The sequence below is a fragment of the Cryptosporidium sp. chipmunk genotype I genome, assembly GCF_004936735.1.
Source record: "Cryptosporidium sp. chipmunk genotype I strain 37763 chromosome Unknown contig_32, whole genome shotgun sequence".
NCBI classification, from domain to species: domain Eukaryota; phylum Apicomplexa; class Conoidasida; order Eucoccidiorida; family Cryptosporidiidae; genus Cryptosporidium; species Cryptosporidium sp. chipmunk genotype I.
The window spans coordinates 1-23,133 of NW_027125601.1; the positions used below are offsets into that span (position 1 = coordinate 1).

Consider the following 23,133-nt stretch of genomic DNA (forward strand, 5'->3'; position numbering starts at 1 on the left):
TATATATATGTAATTTATTAATTTACACCCAAAATAATTGCTCTTATATTATTAATTATATATAATTACATGAATTTAATTCCTTTAACAATAATAATATTATTATTATTATTATTCAATATTATTATTGCTCTACTTGACCTTAATTTTAATACATAAATATCATTGATATCTTTGGCTGCTTAGCCCAGTAAATTATACTAAAATTTTGTGTATTATGAATCAAATTACTTTAATAATTATTTCTTAATTAGCCTCTCCTCTTAATTTTATTTAATTCTTCCACCCACTAAATTATTAATTGAAATTAAAATATTAATATTGTTAATAATTTACTTATAATTGATAAAAATAATTACTTTCCATTTACCCTGTCCCCCAATTAAATATGTACCAAAAGTCCCGCCTTGATTGGGCGGGCTTTGCCCATCCTCTTGACATTATTTTTTCTATAAATATTTGATTGAGAAAAGATGAATTTTTTAAAATAATTTACTAATGCAGATTTTGACATTGTGAATTAATTTTTCTAACTAAAAATTTACGATTATTTTCGAAGTATTAATTTATATTAAATGTTCAAGTAGAGAACAATTTTCATAAACAAATAAAAATATAATATATATAAATATATTTATTTCAATTTAGTATTTCAGGGAAAAATATTTATTAACTTTGTTTCAATTTCATATTTGCCTTTAAATAGTTGAACAAGCACTGAGGAGGTCATATAAAGAAAAAATTCGTATCTGCTCAAACTGTCTTATGATACAAAACATCAAAGAGGAGGTATAGAAAGGGGGGAGGAATGAAAATGTCAAAATCTGTTCAAATACTTGATAAATTTGAGCAGGGTAAAATAATTACTTTTGAAGATAAGCATATTCTTGAATATAAGGATGAAGAAGATGACTGCGATCAACTTAATACAAAAATTCATTTAAATAATATGAATTTTGGGCCAAAAAATAACAGTAATAATGATGATTTTGGGGAAAATAACGGAGATAAGTTTAAATTTAAAAGAACAAAGATTAAAGTTATTAAAAAAAATTTGAGAGAAACAAATTATGAACTTATTAACGATGAAGAGAGAAACAGTAGCAACATTAATAGTAATAGTAATAATTATACTAACAGTAATATTGAATTAACTAACTTTAATACAAATTTCCTAACAAACGATAATAGTATTTTTGATGATACTAGTGTATTTTACGATAGAATAAAGATTCAAAAGAAGAGAAAAACTTTACAGAACGTTAAAAACGAATTTGAATCTCAATCTGACGCCAATTTAAAGAATGAGGAAAATCCTAACTACTCTGAATCTAATATATACTTATCTTTGGAGACCGAATTTTGTAGAAAAATTGATAATAATAATGTGAATGATGTATTAAGTGATTCAATAAATAATAATACTATTACTAAAACTAAAATGGAAACTCTGTATAGTGATTCCTTAAACCAAGATAGTTTATATGAATTACAAAATACTTTTTTAAAACAAGAGGATTCTAAAGATAATTTCAAAAAAACAACTTGTGAGGGTTCCGAAATGAATGCAGAATCAGATAACAAAACTCAAAATAACTTTAATGACAACATTTTATATGAAGAGCCTCTTGATTTCGGAATTTCATCAACTTTAGCACTACTTCAAAAAAGAGGTGAAATATCATCTTCAAATAAAGAAGAATCAACTACTCTTAATAAAAATGAAATTGATCAAAAATATGAAAACCATTTCAAAGACTCCACTTTAAACTCAGAATTAGACTTTCAAGTCTCCATTTTTCACACTGATGATAACGGCAACATTTTAAATCCTAAAGATGCATTCAAAAGATTGTGCTGGAAATTCCATGGGCAAAAAATTAACAAAAACAAAATTGAAAAGATGCTCAGAAACCACCTACGAAATAAAACCTAATAAATTTTTTTTACATGCATTTTTTAAATTATATTATTAAATTACGTGGATTTCCCGCCACTTTTGTTTTTTTTATCATGCTGAGACAGTAAAATTTGACTGACATTATGGATAAGGTCTCAGATTGACAGAAAGCCAAGAAAATAGTAATAAATTAATTCATTTAATAGAGTGGACTTATTGACGTTCCCTCTTTTTATAAAGTCTATATTACTCAACAATAATTTATTTGAAAATTAGAGGACAAAATAAGTCAAACTGGATATTTTTTCTCTATAAATATATATATTTTAATGTTAAAAGTAATCTCAATGGTAAGTTTAATTCATTTAATGGATAAATTATTATGAGGATTAGTTCAACTGATGATTATTATATTTTTCTTATGGTCATTGTTCTACTTTAAAAGGAAAATTCATTTTTGTGATGATGGATACCCCCATAGCAGACGGGCGATCAGAAATAATCTCAATCACTTTAAATATGACTGAGAATTTGTTGAGATTTGCTATCCTGAACTAAATTTTTTTTTATATAATTATATACATACAAATTACTCAAGCTATTGAATGTAATTGATAATTTGCTGGCTTTTTTTATAACGCAGTAATAATGATAATAATTGAATGGACAGAATAGCTATGATGATAACTTTTAATTACTATTAAGCTTCTCTAACTGAGAGGACGTGATTATTATTATCTTTCGCTCCTATCTGAGTCTATTTTATTCATTTCACTAATTATCATTATTATGGTCAATGGTATTGTTTATAATGCTCAAGTATCTTCTATATTCATGATGACTTTTCCTTTAAACTAGAGTCTATTATAGTCACTGGCTTTACTATTAAAGTTGATACTAGCTGATTACAGTGTTTCTCTTGGCTGTCTGAGATATATTTGATACTTGATTATAATACATATTCATTATATTTGAATCCAATTCAACTCTATTGAATTCATCATCATATTTCATCATCCGTTACTAATACTCAATATTTATTTAATTAAATTCACGGTTAATGATTTCATTGACTTTAATTAGTAGATTTCTCTTTTAGGTAAATTACATACATAAATGTATTGAAAAGTTTTATAACGTTAAGATTAATGCTAAAGAAGAATCAACTATCTATTATATAATATAATCTTGTCTATTCTGAATATATTATAACTAAGGCTTTTTAAGGTACATATATAATATTTATCTCTTCTTGTTACGTTTTTTGCTCATATTTTTCTTCTTCTTATTGACGTGTTTAACAGCTCTCTTATCTTTCTTAAGTCTCTTATCTACGAATTTAGTCCTGAGGTTTGTAGTATTAATACTCTTATCTTTGCTCTTTATTTGTTTACTTAATCCATGTCTTCTAGTTACAGTGTACACGTTGACTCTTTTCTTACTGGAAATCTTTTGAGCCTTTTTAATCAAGCTATTAATGGTCTTAGATTTAGAAGCTTCATTCATTTCCTCAGAGTCAGCAATAGACTGTGCCTTCTTCCTAGCTTTCTCCATAATTTTCTCGTATCTCCTCTTTTTTCTAGCTAAAGCTTCACTTTCCTTTCTGATTGGTCTATTTTTAATTTCCCTTAGTTTTGCTTTATATTGAGCCATCAAATCTTTCGTAATTGGAAGTTCTGGTTTATTATGTTTATTTTCATCATCCACAAACCAAGAAGGTAATCCCAGAATATTGTTTTCAAGATCTTCAGCCGGATCATGAAAGGCATATCTATTATAACTTCCATCAATTAAGTCCATTCTAGTTGACTTGTTAACTAGCAATGACCCGATCCCCTGAATCATTTTAAGATCCTCCTCATTTTCAGGCTTTGTAAACCTTTCATCATCGCTCTCCTGGGCCTCATTGACATCAGAATCATCAGAGGCAAATCCCATATGATCTTCCATATCTTCATCATCGTCATTATGGTTAAAGGATTCTTGAAGAGTATTATTATTCATATCAATCAAGCCAATAGATTTTGGGACAAACTCTATTTCATTGTTCTTAGAGCCGCCATTATCCTTGTTTTTCTCCTGAGACTTCTTACTCTTGAGCTTTTTAAGCTTCTTTTCATTCAATGGAATCTGTGGGATCTCTGAATCCGAGAGCTCCTTAATCACTGCAGAGTCTTCAATGTTCTGATCACCTTCCTCTTCCATTACAAAGTCATTAAACATTGAGTTTGAAAACCATCTACTAGTTAGAGTATCCCTTTTTATCTCATCCTTGTAGTTAGAGGGCTCGTGATGCTTATCATTGGATTTTTCCAACATTTTAGTATCCGATACCTTATTTTTCTTCTGACTCTTTTTTTCCACTTCCTCATCCTCATTGTCTGTATTGTAACCATCATCGTCGCTAGAACATGCGTAGTCAAACACCTTCTTCGCTAAAAGCCGTTGATTCTCCTCCTCGATCTTATTTGAAAATTGGTTCATCTCCTCGATCCATTCTGATATTATCTTCTTCCTCCTAGTTTCCTTCTTTTCTCCGAGTAACTTACTTTGTTGTTTTTCTAACTTAAGGTCTCCTCCTTGCATCATTTTTCCCCTTTTCATGTAATCCTGGATATCTAAATCAATCGCCAAAAGGTCTCTGTGATCCAGATCTTCATCATCGCTACCATCGCCGCCATGATTGTCTTTGCCTCTATTACCTCCATGTTCCATTTCCTGTGAAGATATCTTAAAGTCATCACCCAATAAAAAGCTATCAGTGTGATGGCTTCCTTCTGGAAAATATCCGTCTATTGATACATTCCTTTCTTCATTTTCCAAGACTTTTGCAACTTCTTTTGTATATTTGAATAAATCCTGTTCATTTCCCTCCACATCAAATCCGCCTTTTGACAATGATGTTCTCCATTCTCTCTTTCTCTGTTGCAGTCTTTTCTTCTTTTCCAAAATCTTGTTTCGTCTTCTCTGCTCCTTTAGCATATCTAAAAGCTCCTGATCAATTTCTTCCTGGTGGGACTCATCCTTTTCTTCTTCCATATTAACGTCTTCATCCTCTTCCTCCGAATCATCATATTCATCAATACCGTCAGTATTATTTCTCTCCTTAGAGTGAAGAGAATCTTTTCTACCTTGTTTTGCTTTGATATCCTTTAAGACTAAGAATCTCCACTTGAGAAGCTGCATAAGTTCCCTCTTTCCCAAAACCTTTAAATCCTCACAAAGAAGCTTAATTTCATAACTTGTTTTAGGATGATTAAGAACTAAATCAATAAAATCCCTCTCCAAAGTATTACTTTCATCTACTTTCTTTGGATTCAAATTAATAGTATTACTTTTAAGCAATACTAAGGCAGGATTTTCAGAATAAAAGAATTCATAGACACTGATCATTCTGAAGTCATCCCCCTTTTCATACCCGTCCCTATTTCTTTTGCCAATTCCCTTGATTAACTCAGATAAACTGGACTTCATACTTTTCTTAGTTTTTCTATTTATTAACTTATTTTCATTTTCTTCCATATTATCACTAGCACTTTCATCTCCATCCATGCATTCATCATCACAGTTGTCAGTGTTTTGATCATTTCCTAATGGTAAGAAATCAAATCCTTCACTCTGTCCTTTATTACTTTGAAAGACATATTTCGGATCAAAAAAGCGAGAATCAATCTTCTTTGGAGCCTTATATCCCAAACAAACCAAAAAGATTTCTGCTGACACATTTCTTGATGATTGAGGCTTTGTAGCTTTAACAGTCTTAAAAAGCTGACTAAGCATCCAAAGTACAGAATTGTAGTCAGTTGAACGGAAAACCTTGGTCACAAAAATACCATTTGGTCTCAAAATCTCACAAGCTAACTCAGCTGAATGTAAAACCAACTCATTTTGAATATAGGCATCCTTATCCCAGGATGTACCTACATTTGGGGCACCATCATGTAATACCACATCTACTGGTATTCCATTCAATTCATCAAATATTAATTTTCTGCATCTTTCTGTCGTAATATCACATTTAAAAGTAGTAACTCCGGGAATTCCTTTAATTGCTACCAAATCTACTCCGATAATTTTGCTGGAAACTCCCATATTCCTTTTTGCCACCTGTAGCCATCCACCTGGAGCTGCGCATAAGTCAACTAATACTTGACAGTTTTTAAAGATATTAAACTTTTGAGCGAGCTGGATCAACTTGAAAGCAGACCTAGCTCTATATCCCTGCTCCTTGGCTAAGTGGTAGTAGCGATCCAAACGGTCCTTGCCTGTCTTTGCCCTTCTACCCATATTTAATTATTTTATCTAAGTGTATGTATATATATATATATATATATATATATATTTATATCCCAACTTATTCGGTTCTGTCTTAGTACGAACTCTATTGCTCCTATATGAACCAAATTTATTAACCTAAACTCCACCAATCAGGTTAATATAAGTGATGAAAATTTCTTAACTATTCCAAAATTTTAAATTAACCTCTTAATTTTCAATCCTACCTTTAATCAAAAATTGACCACTTTTCATTATCTATTTAATTTATTCTAATGTAAGTTATTTGGTTTCCCGCCCATTTAACAAAACAATAAATGTAAAAAAAAAGAGATACATGTTAATAATAGTAAATATGAGGAATTCATAAATTTTTAAAGACTTGAGAGATAGTGTAAAGTGATTAATTAACTAGTTTAGTAGCAAAATTCCTCAAGTATAGATGTATTTCCAATTATTATTCTTAAGAATTACTGCTTTCTTATTAGTAACTTTTCACAAAACTACGATAATAGGTAGTAGGAAGATATAGATTAAAAAATAGGATCGTAGAAAAAATTCAAATTAGGCAGACACAGTGAAGCGGATTTAGCATTGCAGCACTTATATATATATTGAACTAAAGTAGTATATTATCAACTCAAGTTTTAACGGTGTTAATTTGAATTTAAAGCTTTAATGTATTGTTTTTATTTTAGAAATAAAAATATGCGAAAATAATAGTAAATTAAAATAAATTTTTCATTGCAACAAGAGTATAAGGTACCTATATATTGACAATAATCCTAAGTGAATCAATAAATTGAATAGTTCGTGCTTGAAAAGCGTAAATACGTAAATATCGTCGACTGGTAATATATAACTTGTTATAGAAGCAAACATATTTTTTCTTTTTTGAAAATTTTAAGTGGTAGATATTTTATGAATAATTGGGATTCTCTGGCATATCTAGAATATGGCCATACTTAATAAATAAATAAATCAATGAAAAGTAAGAACCCACTCTCAACATTGATTTAACCCTTGGAGATAATATTTCAGGCTCAGGTTTCCTAAAAGAGAAAAAATCAGAGTAGTCCATTAAACAATTGTGTATTAATTATTTTTTCTCTTGATTAATATCGATGAAAATTTTTCTTAAAAATTCTGAATATTCTATACTAGATTAACATAATAATAGAACAATAATAATCATATTAATTACTAAATAAACTTTCTCTCTTACTAATTTCGTTAATCTTATAAATAATTCCCCACCAAAATAGTATTACAAAGAAGTTCCCTCGAGCGCCACACACATCCCGCCGCAACGCACGGCGTCCACAAAGGCATGGCGCCGATTCGTCTAATATTAAAGAATAAATAAAAAAATAATTAAAGTTATATTAAAGGAGAATGAGTAACCGGTTACCCAGTGGTTGTTAGTAAAAAAAAAAAAGGAATTTTCATATGGAAATTAATGGAACAAGAGGAATAAACAATCCAATAAAATTTGAAATAATAATTTTTGGGCAAAAAAAAATTAATTATTAAATCTTGGAAGTTATTCTAAAGATTTGGGGGATTTTATTTTGGAAAATTCAAAGTAATTAACAAGGTGTACTGATTTAAGTATTCCCACAAGGAAATTTCTATAATTATTGATGGAATTATTGGAAAATTGATTTATTTCTTTAAGAAAAACTCTAATTTCAAATCTAATAGAAAAAAGTGTGTTTATGCATTGATTTGACTTATTTATTAAGAATTATTAATAGTATACATATTATATATATATATATGTTTGTGCATATATATATATATATATGTATATGTATATATAATTTTGAATTTTTGCACAATAAATAATCCTTGTGTAGAGCTAAAGTTATCACGAAGATATTAGCAAGAAATAATTGAACCATATTTGAAACAGGTTTCAATCCTAAGCCTGAAATTCGTAACAAGTCTAGTTAAAGTAAAGTTAGAATCAAGCTAACATGATTCCTTCTGAAGGTACCCATCATCATTCAATTAATACAGAAACTCTCCAAAATGGGGACAAGAGTCAAGCGGATCTAGCAATGAAAAGTTTTCCCACAAACTCTAACATAAACTCTGAAGCCACATCTACTTTAGGGGAAAGGCTCGGTGATTCAAACACTCGAGAAAGCCTTAATAAGAAGCTTAGAGTTGAAGACCAAGTTGGAGCAAGTTTGGGCAATGAAGTAGCCTCTAATTGTACTAATTTGGCTCAGACCTATAACTCACAGTGTACATCAGCTATGGAAGTATCAGCACCAGGAGCTACGGAGTTTATAAATCAACAAAATAAAGTTACTGAGGATACTTCATCATCTTTGGCGGCCTCTTCAAATTCCGGAGTTGGCTCAGCACCGAGTCAGGAAGCTCCCCCGGAACCCCCGAAGAAGAGAGGAAGGGGACGCCCAAGAATTAATAGAGAGGCCTTGGCAGCGGCGGCAGCAGCTGCTGCTGCAAATAATGCAGCGAGTGGAACCATACAAAACAATAATATAATTCAAAGAGAGCCAAGTACTAGAAGAAAGGGAGCTGGTCTCGGGAGTTTGATTGCAGCGGAGGTAAGCTCCAGACGATCTTTTGCAGATGACGATGATGAAGATGATGATGAAGACTTCGAGGATGGAGATTTACGCGCAGAAGGCGATAACACTGACAATGACGATGGAGAGGAGTTACCTCAAAGGTTTGTGTTAACTCCAATCGTTGAGAAGTTCCTCAAAAGACGTCCTCAAATGAAACATAAGGAAAAAGAAGGCGGCGATCAAGACAAAGCAAGAGATGCACATTCCACCGGAAATGCAGTAGTAGTTGGAGGAACTGAGGAGAGAGATTCAGCATCACCATCAGCTAAAAAAAGATTGTTGCATACTAACACAAGCCAGAGGCGCATTCCAAGAGGAAAGATTCCTTATGAATACCTTGTAAAATATCATCATCAGAGCTACTCTCAATGTAAATGGATAAGTGAGGACGATATAGATAATGATCCCGATCCCAAAGTCAGAATAAAGTATCTCAGGTACATTCAGAGACTGGAACAGAGAGGTGTAGAGGGAATAGATGCTACTGCATATATTGAAGATGTCCCTGAGTTACAATACATAGATGGAGATATTGAGCGGATTGTTGATTGCACAGACGTTTTCAGATCTTTGTATCCAATGAAAGCAGCAGAGATCGGTAGAAATGAGTGGTACATTTATTGTTTGAAGATTATTGACGCCTTGGTATGCTTTGATAGAAAAGGAGTCAAATATGGCATTCCATTTTTACGTCCTGTGGACCCAAATATGGACGGGGCTTCTGATTACTACTCCGTTATTTCTCGTCCAATGGATTTCACTACAGTACAAACAAAGCTTTACTTACGTATATATTCTCAACCTCAGGAGTTTTGGAGCGATGTCCAACAGATCTTTACAAACTGTTTCCACTATAACTCCGTAGATAGTGATATATATGTCCAAGGAAAGTTGCTTAAAGCTCTTTTTGATAAGTTATATGGTGAATGGGCTCTACTCTCAAGACAAACTCAGGAGGATCTGGTCAAACAGAAGAGTGAAGAATCTCCAAAAGAATGGTTGGATGACCAAACAGTTACTATAGAAACAGCGATCCAACATGTCACATTTAGGGATTTACTGGCCTTACCAAAAAGACCAATTATGTACTTTGCAAAATGGAAGCATCTCTCATTTGCTGATAATACTTGGGAACATGAGGTTGATATTACGGATAGTAGCAAAATCCTCCAATTCCATCGTTTTGTTAGAGTTCCAGAATATATCACGACAGCTCATAATGGGCCAGCAGCCATAGCTTACGATCTTTACAAGCGGATGATTTCTGAAACTTATACTTATATTAGGCATACATTTTCCTGGATGAATAATCAATTTGGAATGAAACTAGTAGCTCCTCAGGCACCTGCCTATATTACTCCAAATAGTGGTGGAAACAACCAGGATTCTGATGATTCTGATGATGATAATCATGTTCCATATGCAACTAAGAAAAAATCTAAGAATAGGTACTCCATTAGAACCTATGTACCAACGACATTCTCCAATCTCCCACAGCTAACTAGTGCAATTTCTATTTATGGCCATCATCATAATAACCACCAACTCTCGCAACATAACAGAAATAACTACGGACAAAGACAGCAAAACTATGGAGGCCATCAGAATCTACAAAGACAATTCCCAAACCAGAATTTGGGTAATTCCTCATCCTCTTCTTCAAACATGGCTCAAATAAACAAGATGATTGATAGCAGCCTTTTAGATGAAATCAAAGTCGGTTCTGACGGAACCATGAACAAGAATGCAATAGCAGCGACTCAAAAGCTATTACAGATGATAACAGCAAACAATTCAAATGCAGCTAGCGCTTTGAGTATGGCAATGAACAACCCAGCAATTGCTGGACTTGTTGGAAAACTCCTTCAAAATATAAACCAGAACAATTCACAAAACCAAGCTAAGAGTGAACCAGAGAGCTCCTATGTTTCATCTACTTCTGCTTCAGGTTGTACCTCCTCTGCACAAGTTCTACCGAGTAACTCTTCTGTTCCGATCAATGATCAACTTTCTGCTCCAAGTAATAATGCCAGTAATACATGTAAAATAAGCAATAACAATAATAATAACAATAGCAGTTCTACAAATTCTGGAATAGCCTCTGAATCATCTGCCGGCTTCAACGGTGGTAATATAATTGTTGCTCCAAACCAAGAAGTGGAGGCTACAGGCCAGCACATGGCTTCTGTGAATCATAACACCGAGAGTAATGTTCCTATGCAAACTTTCTCCAGCAATAACCGCAGCCATGAACAGTGGGGAAGTTCCAATATTAGCAACAATAATAACAACTTAATAAACAATGAAATCTCAGCAAATTTATGTAAGAACTCAAACCATGGATTTACGGAATCCGACTCTCAAATCAAGATGAACAATTTTGACTACAAAATCTCTATCGATCAGTTGGGAAACAACGCCGCTAATAGTAATAATAGTCAAAGTAATAATGCAAATTACGTGTCAAATGTGATAGGTAGAAACCACACACACCAAAACAGTATGGCGCCTGATTGCGTGGAGGATAATATTAATAGAGGAGAGGCATATATATTAAGAGACGATAGCTTAGTAGGAAATCGGGAAGTTGAAAGCTCGAGTGTTGGAGTTAACGGGGAAGGAATTTTAAACTTTGGACGAAGCGGAGCGATTGATCAAGGGAAAGGCATGATTATAGATCAGAAGGAGAACTATAATATGGTATCTAGTACAATGACTGACCATCATGATGTCAATGGGTGTGACAGTATGGCAAAGACAATTAATGATACGGATTTGTTTTTCAATGTGAATGCAGATAATCCAGACACAATAAAGTGTCTGCCATCAGCTGATGATTCGAATATTCCCCTATGCGATGGAGAAGTTAAGCTAAGCGATGATAGTTTGGAGTTGATGGTTTCCAAAAACATTAAGATACCCTCCAGTATGGAACTTTATGATAAACTAGAGTTAGAGGAATTTTGTGGGGTAGTGGCTCTGAGGAGTGACTTTCAATCTGAAGAGAATGAAGAAATTCTTTCATATAGAGTTTTGGATAATGTCCAGGATTTTTGCGATGGTATGGTTTATAAGGAAGATATTGAGAGTACAACGAAAGTTGATGATACTAATGCCTTTATTCGAGCAAAGACTGAAGGAGTCTCTGTGGTGGGAGATGCATTCTCAAAGATTGATCAAGTGCAAGTTAAGATGGATGAAAGTGAAAAGAATTTAAACAGCATGGCTAAGCTTAAAGATGAAGCAAACAGTGAGAATGTTGTAGCTGAGAATACAAACAACCCAATGGGACTCGCTAGCTTACTTGCAAATAATAAGATTGCGGATCTGTACTGCAACCAAAAGCGCCCTCCTCCACCTCCTCCAGGAGTTTCTCGCCATTATCCGGTTTCTCCCATTTTCAAGAATGGCTACCAGCTTTTTGATTACCAATTAGCAGGCTTAAACTGGCTATTACAACTTTGGTCTGAAGGAAGAAATGGCATATTGGCAGATGAAATGGGTTTGGGAAAGACAATGCAGACCATGTCATTTGTTTGGCATTTAGTTTATAAGGAGAAACTTAGAGGTCCTTTTTTGGTAGTTGCTCCACTTTCTACTCTGGACCATTGGAAGCGAACTTTTGAGGATTGGACTGACCTAAATGTGGTTTCGTATTATGATGAAGGTGGAAGGAATGGACGAGATTTACTTCGTCATTATGAGTTTTACCACCAATGTCTGCAATTTGACATGAGAGGAAGAGGAAGAAGTAGTAGCTATAATAGTTTTGGCGGCAGTATGAGACATTATGGCTATGTTAACGAACCTCGTCTAGTACAGACTCAGCATTATAAGTTCCATGTTTTACTTACTTCATATGAAATTTTACTCGCAGATGCCGATATTCTTTGTACGATGCCTTGGCAGTTTGTAATTATTGACGAGGCCCATAGACTTAAGAATAGGGGCGCCAAAACTCTACAAGTATTTAAGAGTATTGCATGCAGACATATTCTTCTACTTTCTGGAACTCCTGTTCAAAACAACACAGAGGAGCTCTGGCCTTTACTTAACTACATTGAGCCCATTAAATTCGCAAGTATTGAAGCCTTCACTCAAGAATTTGGAGAACTCCAAACAAGTAGTCAAGTTTCTGCTCTCCACGAACTTTTACGCCCACATTTACTAAGAAGAGTCAAAGAGGATGTTATGAAGGAAATTCCTCCCTTAGAAGAAACCATTATTGATGTTGAACTCACTACCGCTCAGAAAGCCTATTACAGGGCCATTTTCGAGAGAAATCGTGCATTCTTATGCAAAAATGTGGGTTTAGGCGGGAAAAAATCGGGAAGTAATGCACCGATACCTTCTTTAATGAATGTTGAAGTGGAATTGAGGAAATGTTGTAATCATCCTTTCCAGGTTGTTGGTGTAGAGGAGAGAGAAGTTGCTTTATGTAAGACTTCGGAGGAAAGGTATAGGAAGATGATAGAGTTAAGTGGGAAAATGGTACTCATGGGTAAACTTTTGCCAAAACTTAAGGCAGAAGGCCACAGAGTATTGATATTTAGTCAGTTTATTCAAACTTTGACTTTATTAGAGGAGCTAGTGGAACATCATGGGTGGGGATATGAAAGACTTGATGGAAGTATTCGTGGTACTGATAGAACTGCAGCAATTGCGAGATTTAATGCAGAAGATTCTGATAAGTTTGTATTTTTACTTTCAACTAGAGCTGGAGGCTTAGGAATTAATTTAACATCTGCTGATACGGTAATCATTTTTGATTCTGACTGGAATCCACAGAATGATGTTCAGGCTTGTGCTAGAGCACATAGAATTGGTCAAACAAGAGATGTTAAGGTTTATAGACTGATAACGGCAAGAACATATGAAGCTGAAATGTTTGAAAGAGCTAGTAGGAAGTTGGGACTAAATACTGCAGTTTTTCATAAAGGAGCGTTTAGGGAGGAGAATAATTCAAGTGCTGGTAACGGAATTGGTACAAGTGGTGAACCAACGAAGCAAGAAATTGAGGATTTACTTAAGCATGGAGCCTATTATTTATTAGAAGGAAGTGAAGCTTCAAGACAATTTCAAGAAAGTGATATAGACGAGATTTTGAGTAAGAATTCCCGTTTAGTTAGATATCAATTGAGTGGTAAGAATTCTTCATTTAGTAAAACAAGCTTTAGAAGTGACAATGCACTTCCAGATTTAGATGTTAATGACCCAGATTTTTGGAAGAAAGTATTAGGAGATAGTAGTGTTTCATCATTCCTAGTTCAATTACAAAGTGGTAGTGCTATTAGGGATGATGAGAGTAGAGAAAAGTTTATTCAAGATCTTGCGGATGCAGTTGACGGGGCAGCAGCCTTGGATAGTTTGGATCCACTGATTGAGGCTTTGGTTCAGGTTACAAACATGAGAGAGTTCTCTGAACTTCAGCGTCAAAAGGCTGAGGATTTACTTGCTAATGTTCAAGATATTGTTAAGACCTTGCAACCAAATAATGATAACGTTGATGAAAATGATGAAGAAGACAGCTTGGAGACTGATGGTAGGAGTAAATCACGTAAAAAATCAAGAAGGGCTACAAGAGCTAAAGAGTTTACAATTGATAACTATGTTCTTGATGAATATATTGATGGTGAAATGGGAGATTCTGTGGGTGGTTCAAATAGCCACGTTGATGGAAGGGGTAAAAAATCAAAAGGAAAGAAAGGTGGAGGAAGGAAAAACAATGCTTCAGCCTCGGGAAAGTTTAGCAATTACGACGTTTCTGACGAAGACGATGATGACTTAAATGATGAGTCATTTGAACCTGTTAAATCAACTAAATCTAGAGAGAGGAAAGGCGCTGGGAGAGGAGGAAGAGTTAATGCATCCAAGACTTCTACAAATAATAAGGTTATGGGAGGCAACAACAGTGGTGGTGAACAAGATGCTAATTACTCTTTGGTAGAAGTATCAGCAGATGGAGCAGCTGCTCAGTTAAATGGAGTAAGACAATCAAAGAAAAGAAAGTCAACGAATTCTAATAATTCAAATACTGGAGATGATGTACAGGAAGAGAAGGAGCAAACTTCCAATAACTCTCCAGCTAATAATACCGTAGCAAAGCGTAGAAATAGAAGAGACTCTGCTGCTGCTATGCTTGCCCTACTTACTGCAGAAATTGCAAAGGATGAAGATGATGTTGATGAAGATGAATTATGAAGGAAAGATAAACATTATTGTTGGAGCTTTAATTCTCTGTCAATTTTTTTTTCGTTGAATTTAAAGATCACGAATAATCTGAACTGATAAATCGTCATATAATTTTAACTTAAAGTTATTATATTTTGAAGAGAGAAATATGGTGGAATTAAGATTCATACATACAAAAATAGAGCAGGGCAGGGAGGGAAGTATGTGAGGGGGAAAAGTTACTCGATATTTGTTTGTCAAAATAATATATCACATTAATTAGTAATTTTTTGACCAGTTTGAATAGAGGAATGTATTAATTAGGTTAAATGAAGGGACTTATTCTATCAAGATAATTTATAAATAGATTAAATTTAAAGATTACGGTAGATTAGCCGAATTAACAAAGGGAGTTATATTAACTTATATCTATATTGGTTAATATAATCATAATAATGATCATAATGGTGAGATAGAATATTTAAAAAAAAATTAATTTGGCATTAAGCTAAACCATTATAAATTTAGAAATACAATTTGAAATGCTTTACAGTTTCTTTTTAAAATGAAAATTAATTAATTATTAATGAGTTCATGCATATTTGACGTAAATAATCTCTTTTGTTTCTACATTCATTAGTTATTTTTTAACTATCATTCACTCCCTAATTCCCTCTTATTGCAGAACCCAAGTTCATTAATAAATATTAGAAATGACGTCAATTTTTACCCGCCACACGTGTGGCGGGTCATAAGTAACAGATTGAAATAAAATACATGTAATATGTGGGGAAAAAATTTAAAAAATAAGGAAAAAAAAATAAAACACATTGACTAGGAAAATAAAGAAAAAACGGGGTTATAAAAGAATATAATTGGAAAAATAAATGTGTCTTAGTAGATGATAAGTTTGTTATTTGCAGAGATTGAACAATAAAGAGAAAATAGTTTAAAAAGCAAATCAGTGAAGATTAATTGTAAGGCTAGGGATATTTAAGGTTTGAATAGCCTTTTACTTTTTCCTCCCTTATTCTCTCTCATAATACGAAATAAAGGTGATAATTTTATTTTCTGACTAATAAAGTGGAATACTGTAGATCAAGGGTGAGAACGTGATAAGTAAAAAACAAGGGAATAACTGGTTAATGCAATATAGTCAGAAGCTCCTGAGAAAAGAACAATAACAGAAAAATAAAAGATTTGACTAATAAATAATTAATGAAATGGATCAGGAAAATACAAAAAGTTTGAATGCAATGGCCAGCACGCCAATAAGAAATGGCAATTTATCATCAAAGAATGTAAACTTGGAGACTCCAAACAAAGGTTTATCAAGAAGGAGTATTGGTAGTGCAGGTGGGAGTTCATCAGTTAGACGTAGTAGTCGATTGTTGAAAAAAAGCGATGAAAAATCTGCTGATACTAAAACTTTAACTCCGCAGTTGGGTGCGCCAGGAGGGACTCCTTATTTATTAAGATCTAAATCAAGAGAAACATTATCATCAGCAGAGGCAAATTTGAGGAGGAATGCAATGGCAATGCCACCACTAAATTTGATATCAACGAATGATTTGGAGGGGAGTAGTGAGTTTTATCAGACTAATATGGTAACAAATGACGAAAATAGTAATAAAGTTGAGGATTTATCTAATATATATTCAACCCCCAGAAAGAGAGTGAGAGGAGCAGAAAATAGCTATAATAATAATAATAATGCTGAATTAGATTTGGATAGAGATCTTGGTTCGGGAAGCCAGATAAGAAACTCATCAAGAAGAAAAGGGGGAAATATAAAGAATACACCTGTGAGTAGAAGAGTAAACGAGGAGGACTCTGGTATTAAAGATAGGAAGAGTATATTGAAACAGTATGATCCGGATAGTATTAACACATCAACAATGAATATAAAGACTCCTAAATCACAGAAGAAGGTTCAGTTTGGTACAAAAAATTTGATAATAATAGATGAAAATAAACAAGATATGAATATCAATAAGTCGATCGCAGAAAGTGATAATGATGAAAGTAGCAATATTCAAGATAATAGATCCATGGAAGATTTAACAGTTGGTAGAATGAGTATATTAAGTGAGCTGGATGATGCTGGTACTGGTCAGATATATAATTTCCCATCATTGGAAGAGTTGATAAACACAAAAAAGAGTGAGGGAAATTCTGTTTCAAAAGTTTATAGCAGTGATATTGTTGGTAGTGAGGTTTCTGATCGATTTAGAAATGCTAACAGTAACAATAATATTTATTATCATCATGGAAATAACCAGGATAATAAAGTGGGAAATCCTGATGAAGCATTTGTCCAAAATGAGCATTCTGGAAAAAATAAATCGAAAACTGATCAAGATGGAATAATTCATGGCAAGAATACGGAAAACCTTCATAATGAATATATTAAAGAAAATCAGATTCAAGTTCAGGATGAAAGCAGTATAGAAAAGAATATTGAATTGACTGATCAGATTAATATATCTGATTACTCAATAAATTGTAGAGATTCAATAGCCCCAAATTTACCTGGAGCGTTTTTATCAGTAGTTATGAAAAATTTATCTTCTGTTAATTTTCCAGAAGAAACAAAACCAGAATCTGAGGATGATATTAAAATCCCTGGATTAGAATTGAATGATGAGAACCTTGAAGACAAAGAATTTAGATCTGTAGAAGATTCTATAAATAGGGAAAATGATTTAGATAAAGATGGTAATATTGAAGAGAGGAAAATTGATCAAGAAATGATTATAGAAAATCAATTCGTAATTGAAGACCATGGAAATTACACTGAGGAAGAAAAAGAAGAAATTAAAGTAGAAGAGAATAAAGTTGTTCAAAATCAACAAAAGCAGGGGCAATTTGAAAGTGTCAATGAAGAGAAAAAAATGGAAGAAAAATTGGTCAGAGAAGAAAGAAAAGATTTCTCCATACTAGAAATAGCTACAGAAAAAGAGTCGAATAGTAAGAAAAATCATAGTGAAGAGAATTTGAATACTCAAAATGATAATTTTGAAACTCAACAAATAGTTTTAACAGAAACCTTAACTCTGAAAGATAATAATAATAGATTTCAAAATATTTTAGTCACTCCAAAAAAAAATAATAGTAACGTTGGATACATTAATAAGTTATCCCCATCATCCGAATCACTTTTAAAATCATTGAATAACACAAAATCCATTTTGAATATAACACCACAAGGTTATACATGGGAGGAATTTCAATCAATTTTGAATTTGAACTATACAATGGAAAATTATTTTGGTATTTTGGAATTTGATGAGATTGAGAATAATCATCTAATCAAGGATAAAAATATTGAAGAGGAAAGCATGGACAGTAAGTTATTATTAATACAATTACAAAATATTTTAAAAGAAGATGGTGGAAATCATGAGAAAATTCAAAAAATAGTGGCTAAGTATTCATCTGAAATTATCAAATCGATAAAGTATCAAATTTGGGATGAAATAGAAAAGAATACATTAATTAAAGAGTTTAATGATGAATATCATGAAAGATATAGTGAGAATCTATCAAAGTTCTCAACTAGCGAAATAGCAACATTGATGGCGATCATTGTGAATAAAAGTAGATATGGAAGTAAGAATGATGAAAGAATTAGAAATGAATTATTTGAAAGAATATCTGGTTACTTTTTTGGAGAAGGTAGAAATATTTTTCTTAAAAAAGCTATAATAAATTGGAAAGAAAAAGTAGTATTTCCATTAAAGAATTCAATTATAAATAAATTTGAAGAAATGATCAAGGTATTTATGTTAAAACATGAGCAAATAATAAATAATAAAAATAGGATTCAAAATTCAAATGTATTATTATCAACTTTGGAGTCCTGCAAGATCTCTGAGATGCATGTATATGAGACTTACTGGAATGCAATGAGAATTGTGCATGAGAACATTGCTAATTATAAGGAGGAAATAGAAAGAGTCAAAAATTATTTAAATATGATGGATAAGAAAAAGAGAAATATTTCAAGGTTATTATCGAAAGAGGAAGAATTATATTATAGTTTGGTCATGGAATTGAATGACTGGAGAGTGAAGAAGAATAGTTTAAGAAATCACTTGAATGATTTACGTATAAAAGAAGAATTTGCTGGATTTACATGGGATTTGTTCACATTGAATAAATTTCAAACAATAATAATATTAAATAATAATTGTAATAATCAGAGTAATCTAATTAAAGTAAGAGTATCTATTGAATGGAATATAGATGATCATAATAAACTAATAATGAATACGGATGAGACAATGGATAATCCACCAATTATTTTAAAGATTGAATTATTGTTGGATAATGTAGTATTAGATAATAATTTATCAGAAGATGCATCATCAATTAATTCAAAATATAATGATTTACAATTACATTTAGCTTTAGTTAACAATCAAAGATTGGAAGATAAGATATATAATGCATATATTGAAATAATTGAAAAGACATTAAATTTAAGATTAATGGAATTATATTTGGATTATAAGAAAAGGAATAAAATGAATAATAATATATTAATTGAATTAATAAGAGGAATATTTCAAAGTTGTATTGTATTATTGTGGAGATTAGAATCAATAGTATTTGAGATATTGAATACAATTAAAGTTTTCAACTTGGCAATTATAGACATAATTGATGAAAACAAATTAATTATAAATATTCCAATATTAGTTGGAATTAATGGAAAAAATGATATTGAAATATATAACAGTAGAAATGAAAATCAAAGTTCAAATTTTATTAATTCTTTAGTAACAACATATTCTTCTTGTAATTCAAATTCTCCAGTAACTTCTCCATCAATATTACCAGGGAATTCAAAATTAATTTTACCGTCATCAGCATCGTCTTCATCTCCAATTACTCCAAGTTCATTAACATCAAATAGCCTTTCTCCTCATTTATTAATGGCATCAAGACCAGTAATAACCATTACATTTAATATCACTAATTCACTTTTTATGTCTGTAGGGACTTTAGTGAATTCAATTGAGGATATTTCAGTATATAATATGAGTGATGAGATAGCTAAAGATATGATTTGTGTTTTCAAAGATCAAATAAATATAATTGAGGGAAGGGACAATATTAATAATAATAATCATATAAAAAAGAATTCTGCTGTATATGTCGGTTATAATTGTTTATTGTCGGTAATACAAAATACAATACAAGAGGGAGGACGTAATCAGTTAATATGGAAGAGACCATTAGAGAAGTTTGCTCCAAGATTGTTGAATGCAGTTCAAATTAGTAAAATACATCAGAATTTTTGATAAATTAATATTTTTGTTCCTGCTAAGAATTATTACTATCATCTGAGTCGGATAATGAAAATTTAATATTTGAATTTTCGTTATCGTAGTAATAGTCATAATTACTATTATCATTTTGAATATAATTAAAGTTTATTTTTTCCATGCTTTTATTTTGTTCTTTGGAATTGATATTATGAAGAGCTTCTTCACCTATATTATCAGAAAGATTAAAAATGGTAGGAACAATTTTTGGTATAATCTTTTTTTTGAAAAATTCAATAATGCTAAAGCTGTTATTAAAGTGATAAAGTTCCTTTTCAATGTTTTGAAAACTATTTTTGAATATTTTTGCACTTTTCTTTTTACTAATAATGAAGGGATGTTGAAGAAGTTTGGAGGAGTCTGGTCGCTCATTTGGATTGATGATGAGCATTTCATTGAGAAAGTCAGAATAATTCTTTGAGAATGATTTAATTTTATTAATAATAGAGTTGTTTCGTTGAATCAATTGGCCATAATTTTTTTTTTGATTGATTGATATTTTACCTGAGATGGAATTAAGATTAGGATTACTATAAGATTCGTTTTCTTGGGTTAATAATTTGATATATCTTTCTAAAGTTCTTTCTTTCTCTTGGTCATGAGGTAAATCAGTATTATCAGATGAATTATTTGATGAAACAAAGATTTCATAAATATTGGGAATATGGCCTGTAGATAGTTCAAGTAAGGTTATACCAAGCGACCAAATATCGGTTAAATGGTTATAATCTTTGGATTGAATTAGCTCAGGAGACATCCATTGTAAAGTACCTGACGAGATTTTAGGTGTATGATATAAAATAGAGTCAAGAATTTGTGAAGCACCAAAATCTAAGAGTTTAACTTGGCATGTATCATAATCAATCATAATATTATTTGACTTAATATCCTTGTGAACTCTTTTGTATCTGTAATTATAATTATTTAAAATGTTTAAAACTTTAAGAATAGGCTTACAAATAAAACATATAAGGTTTTCAGAAAATGATCCATATGATTTATAAATATCTCGTAGTGTATATCCTGAAATATAATCAGTAACAAATGCAAGATAATGTGGATGAATGTAGAATGATTCAATATAGTTAATTACATTTGTATGATTTTTCATTGTGACAAGGATGTTAATTTCATCATTAAGTTGATCAATAATATCAACAGCTGCATCATGATTTTCAGAATGATAACCATCTGTTTTTATTTGTTCAAAATTGATAATTTTTATAGCAACTAAATGATCAATTTGATTTCCTTTTTCTTTAGCTTTCATTCTTGCCAAAAATACAGTGCCGTAATATCCATATCCAAGCAACTTAATGATATAATATATGAAATTATGAGACTCAAATTTCTTCTTTTTGTTAATTACATTAATTAATAAATCATTAATTTGCCGATGTTTATTAACTAAATGATGTTTTGTTGGAGAATACACACTATTTTTATTTTCTGTATCCCTGTCCCGATTTGAATTTGAATCTAAGTGGTATTGCTCTTCATCTTCTCTATTAGATTCGAATCCACACTCATTTATATCCGGATCTTCCCCATTTTTACTTTTGGAGGAAACACTGCTTGAGCGACTAATATTTCCAAACGTTATTGTCCCTATCGAAGATTCTATTGGAGAAAGAAAATCTGTAAAAGAATCTTTGCTAGCTCTTTTATCAAATTCACTATGTTCAATTCTTAATTCAGAAAGCTCACTGGAAAGATAACCGTCAAATAGCCATTTGATATCTGAGTATACTTCAAGATTATCTTGCATATTTATGATGATTAAGTTCAAATAATCTTCTTATTCATATAATTATTAGTAAAATGTTTATATTATTGATTAACAGCAATCTCTTATTTTGATCTATTTCTTTTATATTTATTTGAATGAATTACAAGTATTTTTTAACACTTCAAATACTTATTCTGTTCAGATTATATCATAATAAATAAGAAAATAATCGTTCTTTTAACTGTATTTGTAGATATTTAAATATATATATAAATATAAATTTATTGAAGATAAATGATATCCTACCACTTTATATATGCCATACCATAATTTAAAATAGTATAGGAAATTATCAAATACCAATAATAAACATTTAAAAAAACAAATAACTTGATAAAGCAGATTCTAATGATCCTCTTGTATTTGAATTTAAAGAAAAGCTTTTTGGTTCATAGCTTAATATAGTTTTGGAATAAAACAATAGAAATTTAAATAAATGTAATATTCATGTACATATATTTTAACTTTATTCAAACTAATACTTCAAAATATTATTCCCATCTTATTCTATTGCCTTGATTTTTTTATTTACCTTTATAGATTTCTTTTAATGAATCTTGCTAATTCCTCAAAAAGAACTCGAATTACTGTTTTATATACAAAATTTCTTGTAAATACTAATTCATTTACTTATTTCAATGATTTAACATTAAATTCTTAGCTATCTCTTATTAAATATAGTCAATTTACTATATTTCTTTAATTATAAAATAAAAATATCTTTTTCATGTGCCAAATTAATATTTTGGAAAATTACGTGTAATCATTTTCAATACCGGCGCATCCACATGCAAAAATAAAGTGAGAAAAAAAATTTATTTATTTTGAAAATAAACTCATTGAAAATATTAAGATTTATATACAAGATTAAATTTTTATTTAGTTGCTAAGAATAGTTTTTTAAAAAAAATACATCTTATTTAATGTAAATTTTACCACTACTTTATAGTAATATATAGTTAGTAATTAAGGCTTAATTCTGAATTATTATTGCTTTAACAAAAGAAATATCAGGATTATTCAAAAAATTCATATTGAGCACAAAAAGAGAAATAATTTTGA

General features: G+C 31.2%; 5 protein-coding genes across 5 annotated transcripts; 3 read left to right on the forward strand and 2 right to left on the reverse strand.

The window, feature by feature from the left end:
- Positions 1-814: 814 nt before the first annotated feature.
- On the forward strand, positions 815-1,936 carry ELE39_002862 (SART-1 family; the record flags this gene model as incomplete). The annotated part of the gene is made up of 1 exon (XM_067345966.1): positions 815-1,936. The coding sequence occupies one exon, from the start codon at positions 815-817 to the stop codon at positions 1,934-1,936; it is 1,122 nt and encodes a 373-aa protein (XP_067200893.1).
- Positions 1,937-3,142: 1,206 nt separating this feature from the next.
- On the reverse strand, positions 3,143-6,187 carry ELE39_002873 (Spb1p-like; the record flags this gene model as incomplete). Its single annotated transcript, XM_067345977.1, has 1 exon — positions 3,143-6,187. The coding sequence occupies one exon, from the start codon at positions 6,185-6,187 to the stop codon at positions 3,143-3,145; it is 3,045 nt and encodes a 1,014-aa protein (XP_067200904.1).
- A 1,967-nt stretch (positions 6,188-8,154) lies between these two features.
- Positions 8,155-14,979, forward strand: ELE39_002884 (chromodomain-helicase-DNA-binding multidomain chromatin with the following architecture; the record flags this gene model as incomplete). Its single annotated transcript, XM_067345988.1, has 1 exon — positions 8,155-14,979. One exon carries the CDS (start codon positions 8,155-8,157, stop codon positions 14,977-14,979), a length of 6,825 nt encoding a protein of 2,274 aa, XP_067200915.1.
- Positions 14,980-16,172: 1,193 nt separating this feature from the next.
- Positions 16,173-20,258, forward strand: ELE39_002895 (uncharacterized protein; the record flags this gene model as incomplete). The annotated part of the gene is made up of 1 exon (XM_067345999.1): positions 16,173-20,258. The coding sequence occupies one exon, from the start codon at positions 16,173-16,175 to the stop codon at positions 20,256-20,258; it is 4,086 nt and encodes a 1,361-aa protein (XP_067200926.1).
- Positions 20,259-20,280: 22 nt separating this feature from the next.
- On the reverse strand, positions 20,281-22,050 carry ELE39_002906 (Ser Thr kinase; the record flags this gene model as incomplete). Its single annotated transcript, XM_067346010.1, has 1 exon — positions 20,281-22,050. The coding sequence occupies one exon, from the start codon at positions 22,048-22,050 to the stop codon at positions 20,281-20,283; it is 1,770 nt and encodes a 589-aa protein (XP_067200937.1).
- Positions 22,051-23,133: the final 1,083 nt, after the last annotated feature.